At 45.5% G+C, this 16,495-nt stretch overlaps 1 protein-coding gene across 2 annotated transcripts in view; it reads left to right on the top strand.

Moving 5' to 3' along the window:
- The window catches only part of MAN2B2 (mannosidase alpha class 2B member 2), a 61,294-nt gene that overhangs the window by 17,359 nt on the left and 27,440 nt on the right, over positions 1-16,495 (top strand). For both annotated transcript variants that reach the window (XR_005776409.1, XM_040419118.1), the window contains exons 8-11: positions 332-522; positions 4,343-4,496; positions 5,311-5,432; positions 16,179-16,426. Coding sequence is in view for 1 of the 2 variants with exons in the window: in XM_040419118.1 (XP_040275052.1) it covers positions 332-522; positions 4,343-4,496; positions 5,311-5,432; positions 16,179-16,426 (715 nt within the window). In the remaining variant the exon portion in view is untranslated. The remainder of the gene's footprint in view (positions 1-331; positions 523-4,342; positions 4,497-5,310; positions 5,433-16,178; positions 16,427-16,495) is intronic.

Here is a 16,495-nt window from a genome sequence, read left to right on the forward strand (position 1 = left end):
TCAATAAAATGACAACAGTGCCCAAATTTATGCACCTGCCTAATTCTGTTTAAACAATTATAGCACACTTTCTGTAAATCCAATAAACTTCATTTCACTTCTCAGATATCACTGTGTGTGCCTCCTATATGATATATTTAACTGACTTTTTTTATCGTAACAACCAACGATTTATACAGGAAAATCATGACGATTAACAAGGTTGTCCAAACTTTCGCATCCCACTGTATATGTGAGATGGATGTTGGATGGATATTAGTAAGATAAATGTGACATGGATGGTGGATATTTCTCGAATAAGTATTAAGTACGGACTGTTTTTAACTTGTAGATGTATTTCAAGCCTGGACAGGATTCTTTGCATCCCGAAATGTCCTTAAAGGGGTAGCGCGCAGAGCCAGCTCACTGCTGTATGCGGGGGAGTCTGCATTCACTCGGTATCTGATGAAGTATCCATCTGGTGCAGTCTGCAAGATGTGGGCACTGGAACAACTGCGGGCTCTCAGATGGGCTGTCTCAGAGGTAAAACTGAACATAGAGTTTCCCACAATAGATGTGTTACCTTTCCATGTTGTTCTAGTGATTGGTTGGCATCCAAGCAGTGGGACCCTTGGTGATCAGAAGTTTGTCAAGGATCCTGAATCTAGGTGTTAAGTGTCTGTTGTGGAAAAACAGTGTACGGTACCTCCAGTCAAAAATTAAAATGTGACATTGCTTCTGAATCCACACGTGTAGCAAATGTGTGAATTCTTTCTCTAATTGTTCAAGATATGTGTGTTTAACTTGATATTTCATTGCAGCCTTGGTCTACCAGTCTTCTTCTCAGTCTACAAGCCTGTGCCATTAAATGTGAATGTTTTTAAAGATGATTTCCAGGATTTATATATTGATGACGTACCGCATCCTTAGGATAGCTCGTCAATATTAGATCGGCATGGGGTCCAACTCCTGGCACCTCGACGATCAGCTGTTTTCAGAAGCTGTGTGTGCCTGAATGGGAGCGGCACTGTAGTAACCACATTGGTTGGCCGAGTGCAAAAATGTCATTAGTAAGTCCTCCCCTTCCTGAATATTCTACATAGTAACATAGTACATAAGGCCAAAAGGGTCGGCCTGTCATCCTGCAAGTTGATTCAGAGGAAGGCAAAACAAAAAAAAACTGTGAGGTAGAAGCTTATTTTCCCCACTTTAGGGGCGTAAAAAATTCCTTCCCGACTCCAATCAGGCAATCAGAATAACTCCCTGGATCAACGACCCCTCTCTACAGTCGTGGCCAAAAGTTTTGAGAATTACATAAATATTGGAAAAGTTGCTGCTTAAGTTTTTATAATAGCAATTTGCATATACTCCAGAATGTTATGAAGAGTGATCAGATGAATTGCATAGTCCTTCTTTGCCATGAAAATTAACTTAATCCCAAAAAAAACTTTTCACTGCATTTCATTGCTGTCATTAAAGGACCTGCTGAGATCATTTCAGTAATCGTCTTGTTAACTCAGGTGAGAATGTTGACGAGCACAAGGCTGGAGATCATTATGTCAGGCTGATTGGGTTAAAATGGCAGACTTGACATGTTAAAAGGAGGGTGATGCTTGAAATCATTGTTCTTCCAACGGGTGGACAAACAAAAACCCACTAATTCTGACAAACTCCAAGAAGTGATTATGAAAGAATGGGTTGCTATCAGTCAGGAATTGGCCCAGAAGTTGATTGAGAGCATGCCCAGTCGAATTGCAGAGGTCCTGAAAAAGAAGGGCCAACACTGCAAATACTGACACTTTGCATAAATGTAATGTAATTGTCGATAAAAGCCTTTGAAACGTATGAAGTGCGTGTAATTATATTTCACTACATCACAGAAACAACCGAAACAAAGACCTAAAAGCAGTTTAGCAGCAAACTTTGTGAAAACTAATATTTGTGTCATTCTCAAAACTTTTGGCCACGACTGTAGGAGCTATAGCCTGTAATATTATTACACTCCAGAAATACATCCAGGCCCCTCTTGAATTCCTTTATTGTACTCACCATCACCACCTCCTCAGGCAGAGAGTTCCATAGTCTCACTGCTCTTACCGTGAAGAATCCTTTTTTATGTTTGTGTACAAACCTTCTTTCCTCCAGACACAGAGGATGTCCCCTCGTCACAGTCCTGGGGACAAATAGATGATGGGATAGATCTCTGTACTGACCCCTGATATATTTATACATAGTAATTAGATCTCTTTCAGGGTACTGTAGTTGCCCCATTCCAGTCATTACTTTAGTTGCCCTCCTCTGGACCCTCTCCAGCTCTGCTATGTCTGCCCTGTTTACAGGAGCCCAGAACTGTACACAGTACTCCATGTGTGGTCTGACTAGCGATTTGTAAAGTGGTAGGACTATGTTCTTATCACGGGCATCTATGCCCCTTCTGATGCAACCCATTATCTTATTGGCCTTGGCAGCAGCTGCCTGACACTGTTTTTTGCAGCTTAGTTTGCTGTTTATTAAAATTCCTAGATCCTTTTCCATGTCAGTGTTACCAAGTGTTTTACCATTTAGTATGTACGGGTGACTTGTATTATTCCTTCCCATGTGCATAACTTTATATTTGTCTGTGTTAAACCTCATCTGCCACTTATCTGCCCAAGCCTCCAATCTATCCAGATCCCTCTGTAGTAGTATACTGTCCTCTTCAGTGTTAATTACTTTACACAGTTTAGTGTCATCTGCGAAAATTGATATTTTACTATGCAAGCCTTCTACAAGATCATTAATAAATATATTGAAGAGAATAGGGCCCAATACTGACCCCTGAGGTACTCCACTAGTGACAGTGACCCAATCTGAGTGTGTACCGTTAATAACCACCCTCTGTTTTCTATCATTGAGCCAGTTACTTACCCACTTACAGACGTTTTCTCCCAGTCCGAGCATTCTCATTTTATATACTAACCTTTTATGTGGTACAGTGTCAAATGCTTTGGAGAAGTCCAGATATACGACATCCATTGATTCGCCGCTGTCAAGTCTAGAACTTACCTCCTCATAGAAACTGATTAAATTAGTTTGACATGACCACGAAGCCATGCTGATATGGCGTTATTTGCTTATTTCCGTTGAGATGCTCTAAGATTGCATCTCTCAGAAAACCTTCAAACAGTTTACCCACAACAGATGTTAAACTTATCGGCCTATAGTTTCCAGGCTCTGTTTTTGGACCCTTTTTGAATATTGGCACCACATTTGCCATGCGCCAATCCTGTGGGACATTCCCTGTCAGTATAGAGTCCGCAAATATCAGAAATAAGGGTCTGGCTATGACATTACTTAATTCCCTTAGGATACAGGGGTGTATGCCATCCGGTCCTGGCGATTTGTCTATTTTAATCTTTTTAAGTCGCTGTTGTACTTCTTCCTGGGTCAGACAGGACACTTTTAATGGGGAATTTATTTTTACATTCTGCATGTCATCGGACAGTATATTTTCTTCAGTGAATACATTGGAGAAAAAAATATTTAACGGCTTTGCTTTCTCCTCGTCGCTCTCTGCGACTCCCCCCTCATTACTCTTTAAAGGGCCGACACCTTCAGATTTATACTTTTTAACATTTATATAATTGAAGAACATTTTAGGGTTAGTTTTACCCTTTGTCAATTAATCTCTCGGTCTCTAGTTTGGCCGCTTTTATTTGTTTTTTACATGTTCTATTTTTTTCCTTATAGTTTTTCAGTGCTTCCGTGCAACCCTCCTGTTTTAGTGATTTATATGCTTTCCTTTGTCGAGTATCATCTCTTAGGCGCTGTACTGCACTGCTGTGGTCTCCATATTATACTGGCACACGGACAATATCTATATCGAGCTTATCTGCGGTTTGCAGACTGCAAAACAGATACCTAATAACACCCTGTGTTAAGCCATGCTCCCTCTTTATCAGTGTAATCTTGACCGATATTTCTAGTTGTGAAAGGTGGCTAGGCTAACCGCTTGCCCCATGTTTAAAGCGGCCCCGATGGCCACTACACAGCTTACAAAGCTGTGCTCTTCTTGTGCCTGGTTCTGGTGCCGCAGCTCCTGAAAACAGCTGATTGGCAGAAGTCAGACCCCTACCAATCTGATATTGATCACCTTTCCTAAAGTCATCAGGTTAGTTCTTGAAAATCCCTTTAAAGGTCATTCGGAGTGTGGAAGGGAAGTGAAGGACTCAACACAGGAGAACATAGAAACTCCATGCAGATGTCACCCTTTGATTGGATCCTAGCTCAGAACCCCAATGCTACTAGACATCGTCAACAGTTTGTTGATAGACAAATGAATAATAAGCCATAGTGCACATGATATTTGGGTTCTGTTTTTCAGGTCCAACATCATGATGGCATCACAGGCACAGAGTCTCCAAAGGTCAGAGATATGTACATAGCGCACTTACATGAAGGAATGACTGGTGTACGAAAACTGATGGAAGCCATCGTTATGGACCAGTTCAGCTATGAGAAGACTGAATATTCTGAAGGTATTTTTAATCTTTAGTTTTATTAGTGAAAAAGTAAATTCTACCAACAGATGAGTCGTACAGTTTAGGTATTTTATTAGTCATTCATTTCTAAAAGTGTCGTACCCATAGTTACATAGTTGATACGGTTGAAAAAAGACATAAGTCCATCAAGTTCAACCAAGCGATAGGTGGGGATGCGAATCCCAGAATGAAGTGAGACTCGGATTTCTACACGTTTTCATAAGTATTAATGTCATTTACTTTTAAGAATTCGTCTAAACCCTTTTTGAAACTGTCCACTGTTCCTGCTGTGACCACGTCCTGAGGAAGTGTATTTATATACTTATATTAAAAAGTATCTTAGATTCTTGCAGGGTGTTCTTATGATGCATTGTGCAGAATGACCCAGCCAGTGCACACAATAAGTACGTCTAATGGAAATTATGCAGTACCGCGAATATCTTACAGGGTGCAGAAAGTCCTAGTATACCAATTTTTGCAGTTTCTTCTTATTTTGGGGTTTTCTCACTATGGTTACTTGTCTGCTCATCCCCATCCACATTCTTGGAATTTCCTGGCTGTCTCGCTGTCAGACCACCACTTATTTATGTGGCTGCGCCAGTTCATATAACACAAAAAGTCTATGTGGTCATCTGTAGTATGCAGAATCAGGACAGGTGTGTGAGTATATACTGTATTCACATAGCTTGCCTGATACTATGTGATACAAAATATCAGAATAATATGGAAATTATTATAAATCAAAAAATTATTCAGTGTATTTATTTGTAAAATACATTGTCCTTATGTACCCTCTTCTTATGTCCTCCAGGCCTCATACATATTACTGTCTATAACCCATTGGCATGGAACATGACCACATTTATTAGCGTGGCGCTGAATACCTCCGTCACAGCTGTGTACGATGAGCTCGGTCAGCTTGTGCCAGCACAGGTATGGATTCTTCATATACAGATAATAAAATACATTAGATATATATAGCAGCCAGACTGCTGGTATAAGGCAACTTCACACTACACAACCGGATTGTTGTTAATGTCTCGAAAGCCAGACTGCTGTTATAGGAGGAGGTCCTGACTACACAACCAGACTGCTGTTATAGAGGGAGGTCCAGACTACACAACCAGACTGCTGTTATAGAGGGAGGTCCAGACTACACAACCAGACTGCTGTTATAGAGGGAGGTCCAGACTACACAACCAGACTGCTGGTATAGAGGGAGGTCCAGACTACACAACCAGACTGCTGGTATAGAGGGAGGTCCAGACTACACAACCAGACTGCTGTTATAGAGGGAGGTCCAGACTACACAACCAGACTGCTGTTATAGAGGGAGGTCCAGACTACACAACCAGACTGCTATTATAGAGGGAAGTCCAGACTACACAACCAGACTGCTGTTATAGAGGGAGGTCCAGACTACACAACCAGACTGCTGTTATAGAGGGAGGTCCAGACTACACAACCAGACTGCTGTTATAGAGGGAGGTCCAGACTACACAACCAGACTGCTGTTATAGAGGGAGGTCCAGACTACACAACCAGACTGCTGTTATAGAGGGAGGTCCAGACTACACAACCAGACTGCTGTTATAGAGGGAGGTCCAGACTACACAACCAGACTGCTGTTATAGAGGGAGGTCCAGACTACACAACCAGACTGCTGTTATAGAGGGAGGTCCTGAACAGAGGTAACAGAGCAGTGGTCAGAGTGTTTGGGGTAACTGACAGTACAACCAGGCTGCTGTTATAGGGGGGTCCTGACTACACAGCCATACTGCTGTTATAGGTGGAGGACCAGACTGCTGTTATGGAGGTATGTCCAAACTTTAGGCCCGTTTATACAGGTGTAAATAGGGAATATGCTGTTTTATAATGTGAAGACTTTGAGGGGTGAATAATTGCGTGAATGATAGTTTGTGCACATACTAACAATATGTAATGATCTCCATGTTAGCGTGGTTCGTTAACGGACAGAAAATCTGCCCCTGTACAAAGACTGTATGTCTGATTGTGCTTTGATGCCTAAATCAAAATGCTGGATGTTCTACCACATCCAAGAGTGAATTAACCTTATGGATATGTCCTGTAACATTGAGATCCTCATGTGAGAGCAGCATTATTTGCATTGCTTATTCTCCATTAATATGTATTATATTTTAGCTTGACTTGGCACAGCTTATACACAAACCAGATCATTGACATCTCGTTTATGGATTTGTCTTCAGTCGTGTCCAACTTCCTACCACATAAATCAACTTCCTTTTGTGCCTGTCACACTTCTGTTTTTACATTTACATTCTGCATTGTTGTACTTACAGGTCTACTGATGGTTATCGGTGTAAAAGTTTCATTGATTCTGAAATAATTTTTGTAGTTTTACTTTTTCCATTTTGGAGGAGGATGTATACTGCTTTTACTTGTCTGATATTTAATAGTGTTTTCATTGTATGTACAGTAAAATGTAGTGTGCGCACTGGCTGCAGTCCAGTGGAAAGATGTGTTACAACTGTGGTTTTAATTTTTTTAATGCCAAAGTCTTCCCTATTTTAGTAATTAAGATAACGGTTCTTTAAGAAACAATACCAAAAGCAAAAGGAAAAATAATGCAGTCGGTTTTTTTTTTTTTTTTTAATAGAGAGATTGGGACTGCATTGCATCCTATTTTATAAAGATGTTGGAGAGAAGAAGAATCAGGCTGTTGAAGTTCAGCATGCCCAATCCTTTTGTTGTCAGGGGAGAAAAGCCACCACCAGAGGTATCTGGCAACGGCTTACTCTCTTCTCCCCGTACAGAACACATGCATACTTGGCCAACAACTGGATGGCTTAAAAGGCACAGATTTAAAATATGCAATTTACTATTTTTCTGCTTATTGGCATTTCCCCTCAGTAAGCCTGCAAAGGGTCCATGTGCTGTATTCTAAATGATTAGGTTTTAATATATTAAAGGGGTTTCTGGGTGTTTTATACTGATGACTTATCCTCTGGATGGGTCATCAGTATCTGATCGGTGGGAGTCAGACACCTGGAAACCCCTTCCGGTCAGCTGTTTGAGAAAGCAGCGGCACTCTCTGCTCTTCCTAGGCCAGTAACGTCACGTTCATCGTTCACATGGCCTAGGAGCAGCTCAGCCCCTTTCAAGTGAATGGGGTTGTGTGCGATACCAAGCACAGCCACTATACAATGTACGACGCTGTTGTCACGACCGCTATCCCAGCAGCAGTCGTGTCGCACCAGACAGAGGGGAAGGGGGACCCTTATCTACGGATGGGAAAAAGAATGGCCACCCCTGACTAACCCTCAGCTGGCACCTGTCTGCCCTGATACCCTAGACGGGGTGTGAACCCGTGCGGCGAGCAGGATGCCTAAAACCCTCAGTCGCCCTAACTAGACCGGACTGGGGAAAGGCCGATGGGAGCGCTAGTCACCATCACTCACGTCTAGGAAAACAACAGGGGAAGACAGCAACAAACAATCTATGGCAGTGATAGACTTATCCAGTCACGAGCAGAGAAGGCGATCCCAAACACGACAGTCCACGCCGGACAAGAGCTCCACAGCAACACCATCAAACGATCTCCTTCCAAGGTCAGAGTAGCACTGGTAGTAAGGACTATATCTGGCAATGACTGCAAGTGAAAGTGAAACTAATATAGTAGCTGGGAGTGGCAGACAGGACTCACCTGAGGAGGATGCCTACAAACTCCCAGTCAGGACAAAAAGGTTCACAAGGCAAAACCCAGATGACATACCCTGAACCACGGAGCAAACTCACCAGCTATCGCGAGTAGCAAGTCGCTGCGACCTTCTCCTCCCAGACCTGTCTGGATCAGTCACAGTCATGACAGCTGTGCTTGGTAAGCTGCAAGAAGGCAGCAGCACTCACAGGAATGCCACTGTGTCATGCCCCGCCCTGACTATGTGCGGAGGTCGGCCAGAATAGCAGCACGAGTTTAGTGTTTTGTTTTGGAGCCGTGCTGGATCCGCCTCTCATCAGGTGCACTGGGTGGGGTCATTAGTTTAAATAGCACTCCATCCCAGTGCTCTGAGCGGATTATAGGAATCACTTTGGTCTTGGAAGCCAGGAAGGAAGGTTCTCGACTCCAGCTCAGAAAGATAAGTGTGGTTTCATGTTTGGTTGTTTTGTGTCATCTCTCCCATCCAGGTTCTGTACTAGCAGGCTGCTTCTATTTCCCCTTTTCACCAGCTCAGGGAATTTCGGGTGTTTCAGCCTAGGCACGGGGACACATCATACCTACCACCAAGGTCTGCATGTGGGCTGAGCAGTGCAGGGAGAGAGGTCAGGGATTAGCTAGGAGGTGACCCTTCCCCTGCCTCTCGCCTAAAGCCTGGTTGGTTGTTTATCTGTTAGTCTGAGTGCACGTCCACCGTGACATTATAATCCGCCCAAAACTTTGACTATCATTGCTCAGCGGTTTTGTGATGGCGTCATTTGAAGCATTAGTTGACCGCATGCAGGGGCTATCCCTAGAGGTTGCGGAGCTACAGTACATGGTTCGGTCGCACAGTGTCAGAATGCTCTGGCATCAGGAGGAGGTCAAGTTTGTGTGGAGCCTAAAGTGGCTCTTCCTGATTGATTTTCAGGGGGTACGGATGACTTTATCCGTTTTAGAGAGTCCTGCAAATTGTACTTTCGGCTGCGTCAGGTGATGAGAGTCAGAGGATAGATATAATTATTTCTCTGCTTAAAGGGGACGCGCAATCCTAGGCCTTTTTCTCTGCCACCTGGTTCTCGGGAGCTCCTGTCGGTGGAGGAATTTTTTAAGGCTCTGGGATTAATCTACGATGACCCAGATCGGGTCTCGATGGCAGAGTCGAGATTACGTAATTTGTTTCAGGGGGAACATACTGCAGAAGCTTACTGTGTTGAGTTTAGGAGATGGGCTACTGAATCAGAGTGGAATGATCCCGCGTTACGTAGTCAGTTTTGTCAGGGGTTATCTGAAAGATTGAAGGATGCCCTTGCTTTTCATGAATACCCAGACTCTTTGGAGAACGCCATGTCTTTAGCAGTACGGCTAGATAGACGTATCAGAGAGAGGTATAGGGCTCCCCCTGCGCAAGGTATCCCTTCTGTGAGTGGGTTTGTCTCTACTGCCTCCCCGGGTGATGTTACAGGTAACGCGGGGGTAGCGGAGGTACCCATGCAATTGGGTCAGGTTTCTTGCCATTCTGATAGTAGAGGCTTTAGGAAATTGCACAAACTATGTTACTATTGTGGAAAGAGTGGTCATTTTGTTTTTGCTTGTCCTTATGTTAAACCGCAGGTGGTAGAGAAAAAGAAAAAAAAAACTTCACTGACACTTAGTAGCATGAATGGTGTGGTGGAGCAGGCAGGTATGCAAGCTCCCTGCAGTTCCCGTTTTCTCCTTCCAGCTATGGTGGCGCTGGAGTCAAGAAATGTTTTTGTTGAGGTGTTCCTTGATTGTGGTGCTGGGGTAAACCTAATTGACTTTCTTTTCCTTCAAAATCTAGGACTAAGTACTTGCACTTTAGAGAACGAGATTCGTGTTTTTGCAATTGATTCTTCCCCTCTTTCTCAAAGGAGCCTTACTCACATTGTTCATGGTATTCACTTAAGGGTGGGTGATTCACATGTTGAAATTATTTCTTGTTTTGTCTTGAAGGATTTGCCAGCTCCTATAGTTTTGGGGTTGCCATGGTTGACTAAACATAACCCGATTATAGACTGGCAAGCGAGACAAATCATCGGTTGGAGTGAGTTTTGTTCGGATAATTGTTTTGGCACATCTATCTCTGGTGTGTCCATTACGGCTTTACCTCAGTATCTCTCAGATTTTGCGGATGTCTTTTCGGAGGGTGGGGCTCAGGAACTGCCCCGTCATCGTGACTATGATTGTCCAGTTAATCTCATCCCAGGGGCTAAGTTGCCAAAGTCTCAGCTTTACAACCTTTCTCAACCCGAAAGAGAGGTCATGCGAAAGTATATCGCCGAGAGTTTGGCAAAAGGTCATATTAGACCATCTAAGTCTCCAGTGGCAGTAGGTTTGTTCTTTGTGAAGAAAAAGGATGGATCACTGAGACCGTGTTTGGATTTCCGGGAATTGAACCGTATTACAGTCCGGGATCCGTATCCCCTTCCTTTGATCTCTGACCTTTTTGATCAGATTGTTGGAGCCAAGGTGTTCTCCAAGTTGGATTTGAGAGGGGCCTACAATCTGATCAGAATCAAGGAGGGGGATGAGTGGAAAACGGCCTTCAATAAGCACGAGGGTCATTTTGAGAACCTGGTTATGCCTTTTAGGTTGACGAACGCGCCAGCAGTATTTCAGCGATTCGTCAATGACATTTTTCATCATTTGGTGGGGAGGTTCGTGGTAGTTTACCTGGATGACATTTTAATTTATTCTCCTGATCTGAAGACCCATCAGGATCATGTGAGACAGGTTTTGACGATCTTTCGGGAGAATAAATTATGTGCCAAATTGGAGAAATGTTTGTTTGCGGTGCAAGAGCTTCCGTTCTTGGGATATCTGCTTTCTGATTCTGGTTTTCGTATGGACCCCGAGAAGGTCCGGGTGGTTCTGGAATGGGACCGACCAGAGAATCAGAAAGCCTTGATGCGGTTCTTGGGGTTTACGAATTATTATAGAAAATTTATTTCGAACTATTCTACCATAGTAAAACCTCTCACTGATATGACCAAGAAGGGCGCCGACGTCTCTGTCTGGTCGGATGAGGCATTGCAGGCCTTTTCGGCTATTAAGGAGCGTTTTTTGCGTCTGCTCCCATTCTGGTGCAGCCAGATGTGTGTCAGCCTTTTGTAGTGGAGGTTGATGCATCAGAGGTGGGAGTTGGAGCGGTGATGTCACAGGGTTCATCCCCTGGCAAGTGGGTCCCGTGTGCCTTTTTCCCCAAGAAGCTCTCGGTCACCGAGAGGAATTAGGATGTTGGAGATAGAGAGTTGTTGGCTATCAAGTTGGCCTTTGAGGAATGGCGTCACTGGTTGGAGGGGGCGTCTCACCCCGTTACGGTATATACAGACCATAAGAATTTGGCTTACCTGCAATCTGCCAAGCGTCTGAACCCTAGGCAGGCCAGATGGTCACTATTTTTTACCAGGTTCAATTTTGTGGTTACCTTTCGCCCAGGGGTCAAGAACGTCAAGGCAGATGCCTTGTCTCGCAGCTTTCCTGGGGGAGGTGACTCAGAGGATCCTGCGCCGATTTTAGCGGATGGGGTGGTGGTCTCCGCTCTATACCCTGAATTGGAGATGGAGGTGTTGGGAGCCCAGGAGGGGGTCCTGGTTCTTGTCCCCCAGGGAGGTTGTTTGTTCCTGAGGGCCTGCGATACAAGGTGTTCAAGGAACATCACGATACTGTCCTTGCTGGACATCCTGGTGGTAAGTCCACCTGTGATCTGGTGTCCCGGAGGTTCTGGTGGCCAGGGTTACGTAAGAGCATTGAGAATTACGTGACAGCCTGTGAAACCTGCGCTCGGTCAAAGGTTGCTCATACTCGACCGGCTGGTTCACTTCTTCCATTGTCTATTCCGTCTCGTCCTTGGACGCATTTGTCTATGGACTTTATTACGGATCTGCCGAGTTCCTCCGGGAGAACAGTATTTTGGTGGTAGTTGACCGTTTCAGTAAAATGGCTCACTTTATATCACTAACTAGTCTGCCTAACGCTAAGACTCTTGCGCAGATTTTTGTGGATAATATTGTGAAATTGCATGGTATGCCTTCGGATGTGGTCTCCGATAGGGGCACGCAGTTTGTCTCCAGGTTTTGGAGGGCGTTCTGCTCTCGGCTTGGCATTCAACTTTCATTCTCTTCGGCTTTTCATCCGCAGTCGAATGGTCAGACGGAGCGTACTAATCAAAACCTGGAGACCAACTTGAGGTGCTTTGTGGCTGAGAATCAGGAGGACTGGTCCTCATTATTGTCCTTAGCAGAATTTGCGTTGAATAACCGTAGGCAGGAGTCCACGGGTAAGTCGCCATTTTTTGGCGCATACGGTTTCCATCCTCAGTTTGGTACCTTTTCTGGGACTGGTTCCTCTGGGATGCCAGAGGAGGAGAGATTCTCTTCTGCCTTATCCTCCATCTGGCGGAGGATTCAAGGGAATTTGGAGAAGATGGGTGAGAGGTATAAACGAATGGCTGACAGGAGACGTGTGACTGGTCCGGACCTGTGTGTGGGTGATCTTGTGTGGTTGTCCACTAAAAATATCAAATTGAGAGTGCCATCTTGGAAACTGGGTCCAAGATTTATTGGTCCGTATAAAATTTCTGCGGTGATCAATCCTGTAGCGTTTTGGCTGGATCTTCCGCAGACTTGGAGGATCCATGATGTGTTCCACAGGTCGTTACAAAAAAAATACGTGAGACCGGTGGAACCATCGCCATTGCCTCCTCCTCCTCTTCTAATCGAGGGAAACCTGGAGTTCGAGATCTCCAGGATTCTCGACTCTAGAATTCTTCGGGGTTCCCTTCAGTACCTGGTGCACTGGAGTAGGGTTGGACGATATCAAAAATATTCCCACGATAACGAAGAAATTTATCGCGATAACGATATATATCGCGATAAATGCCCATTTAGAAGAAAAAAACATTTGGGGCCACAAGGAGACATTATACTGTATGGGGGCAACCACAAGGAGCCGTTACACTGTATGGGGGCAGCCACAAGGAGATGTACACTGTATGGGGCAGCTACAAGGAGACGTTACACTGTATGGGGGCAGCCGGGCAGCCACAAGGAGACGTTATACTGTATGGTGGCAGCCGGGCAGCCACAAGGAGACGTTATACTGTATGGGGCAGCCACAAGGAGACGTTACACTGTATGGGGGCAGCCGGGCAGCAACAAGGAGACGTTATACTGTATGGGGGAAGCCACAAGCAGACGTTAATTGTTATACTTTTATATGTCATTTTTCACCATTTCCGGTATCTGTAACTAGTCAATTGACTTCTAGTAACAACAAAAACATTACAGGGTTAATTCTGTACCAGAACGAGTGGTTTATAGTAGGGATGTCCCGATACAATTTTTTTTTTAGACCGAGTACCGATACTCTTATTTAAGTACTCACCGATACCAATTATAACAATTAAATAAATAACACATTTATTTTGTGACCACTGACCAACCAAAAGTCCAAAAAACAGCCCCCAGCCTCTGATCAGCCCCCCCAGCCTCTGATCAGCCCCTGATGTGCCTCCCAGCCTCTCCCTCTTATCAGCCCCCTCTGGTAACTCCCCCCCCCTAGTATTAATCATTGGTGGCAGTGGCCACAGGGTCCCCCTCCCCCCATCATTGGTGGCAGTGGGCAGTGAGCCCCCCCCCCCCCCCAGTATTAATCATTGGTGGCAGTGGCCACAGGGTCCCCCTCCCATCATTGGTGGCAGTGGGCCCCCCCTCCCCAGTATTAATCATTGGAGGCCACAGGGTCATCCCCCCCATCATTGGTGGCAGTGGGCCCCCCTCCTTCCCTAGTATTAATCATTGTAGGCCACAGGGTCATCCCCCCATCATTGGTGGCAGTCGGCCCCCCCTCCTCCCTCCCCAGTATTAATCATTGGAGGCCACAGGGTCGTCCCCCCATCATTGGTGGCAGTGGGCCCCCCCTCCTCCCTCCCTCTCCAGTATTAATCATTGGCGGCCACATGGTCGTCCCCCCATCATTGGTGGCAGTTTGCAGTTCCGATCGGTTACCATGGTAGCCAGGACGCTACTGAAGCCCTGGCTGCCATGGTATGTTAGTGAGCAGCATTATACTCTTCTTCTGTCTGTGCGGCGCATTGCTAAGGCTTATAGCATTAGCAATGCGCCGCACAGACCTATGAGAAGAAGGAGCGCCCGGCGGCCACGACGCACGTGAGTATAATGCTGCTCACTAACATACCATGGCAGCCAGGGCTTCAGTAGCGTCCTGGCTACCATGGTAACCGATCGGAGCCCCAGCATTACACTGCTGGGACTCCGATCGGAACTGCAAACCTCCACCAATGATGGGGGGACGACCCTGTGGCCTCCAATGATTAATACTGGGGAAGGAGGGAGGAGGGGGGCACTGCCCACATTCCCGGCACCCGACCTCTGAGAGGACGCTGTGATCACCTGAGGGGTTAATTGTGCGGATCACAGCGTCCTCTCAGAGGTTGGGTGCAGGGAATGCGAGTCACAGAATTCCTTCCCTCCCCCACGCCGGCCGAACTGCTGAGAGCGCCGCCGCAAGCGGCCAGCAGGTATCGGGGACATTTGCACGAGTACAAGTACTTTGCAAATGTCCTGTATCGGTTCATGCTAGGGCGGGCGGCCGCAGATTTATGACGTCACGAAATACCGCAGTATTTAGGAAACGGCGATATCGCCATATCGCCGTTTTTTTTAATACCGCGGTATATCGTGATACCGGTATATCGCCCAACCCTACACTGGAGGGGATACGGCCCTGAGGAGAGGACATGGGTTCCGGCGCTGGATGTCAACGCCAGCCGACTGGTGAGGGCTTTTCATAGGTCCTATCCGGATAAGGTTGGTCTGGGGTGTCCGGAGGTCACCCGTAGAAGGGGGGGTACTGTCATGCCCCGCCCTGACTAGGTGCGGAGGTCGGCCAGAATAGCAGCACGAGTTTAGTGTTTTGTTTTGGAGCCGTGCTGGATCCGCCTCTCATCAGGTGCACTGGGTGGGGTCATTAGTTTAAATAGCACTCCATCCCAGTGCTCTGAGCGGATTATAGAAATCACTTTGGTCTTGGAAGCCAGGAAGGAAGGTTGTCTACTCCAGCTCAGAAAGATAAGTGTGGTTTCAAGTTTGGTTGTTTTGTGTCATCTCTCCCATCCAGGTTCTGTGCGAGCAGGCTGCTTCTATTTCCCCTTTTCACCATCCCAGGGAATTTAGGGTGTTTCAGCCTAGGCACGGGGACACATCATACCTACCACCAAGGTCTGCATGTGGGCTGAGCAGTGCAGGGAGAGAGGTCAGGGATTAGCTAGGAGGTGACCCTTCCCCTGCCTCTCGCCTAGAGCCTGGTTGGTGGTTTATCTGTTAGTCTGAGTGCACGTCCACCGTGACACACTGCCATCTCAAAACAGCTCATCGGCAGGGGTCCCGGGTATCGATTAGATACTGAGGTACTTAGGTACTCTTATTATGGACAAGACATGGTAATTTATAATGTCCTCAAATGGTCACTAACCTTTCACACAACTTTGACTAAATCAATAGTACAAACGACCATAAGAAACTTTGTAATATGTCTTATCAGAGAAAAATACCTTGTTCTACAGTTATCATCTGTTTCTTCCCCGTACCTCCTTTGTAAAATTAGTTGGTCTCTGATATATATGAGACATGTCTTCTCACTGTAGGATCAGATTACATCTTTTCTTACAAGTTTATGGAGAGGGAGGGGTGGTAAGTGAGCTGGAGCTGATTGAGACACATAGCCAGAGAGACTGCCAGCTGGATTGACAGTTTCCACCCAAGCCTAAGATTTAGCATACAGTGGAGAAAGCCGCCATGAAAAAACCCATGTAATGGTCAGAAATATTGTTGTTCCTACTGATTGATTAATGCCAAGTCTGTTGAAGGATTAGGTACGATGTAACACTGGCTTCTGAGGAGCACTTGTGTCATGAAGCTTTACATTTCACATACTCATTCGGCCTGACCATTTTCTTTCAGATCCACAACTCCAGTGATCCCAGTCATGCTTTTGATCTGTATGTGCTTGTTGTGCTGCCGGGTCTGGGCTATAGGAGGTATTTTATAAAGTCAGAGAATGCAGAGCCGCGTAAGGAGACAGTTCACATGGGGAGACAGTCATCACCTAGCAGAAAAAACAGCAAAAGCAGGATGATGCCTTTGTCCAACGACTGCTACACTCTATGGATAGACCTGAGCACTAACATGCTTGTCAGCATAACAGATAGGTGAGATTATTTTCTAGATTCCTAATTTTAGGGGGATTTTTCTAAATGAAAAAATTAGAGACAGTTCTG

This window comes from Bufo bufo, chromosome 2 (genome assembly GCF_905171765.1).
Source record: "Bufo bufo chromosome 2, aBufBuf1.1, whole genome shotgun sequence".
Taxonomy (NCBI): Eukaryota; Metazoa; Chordata; class Amphibia; order Anura; family Bufonidae; genus Bufo; species Bufo bufo.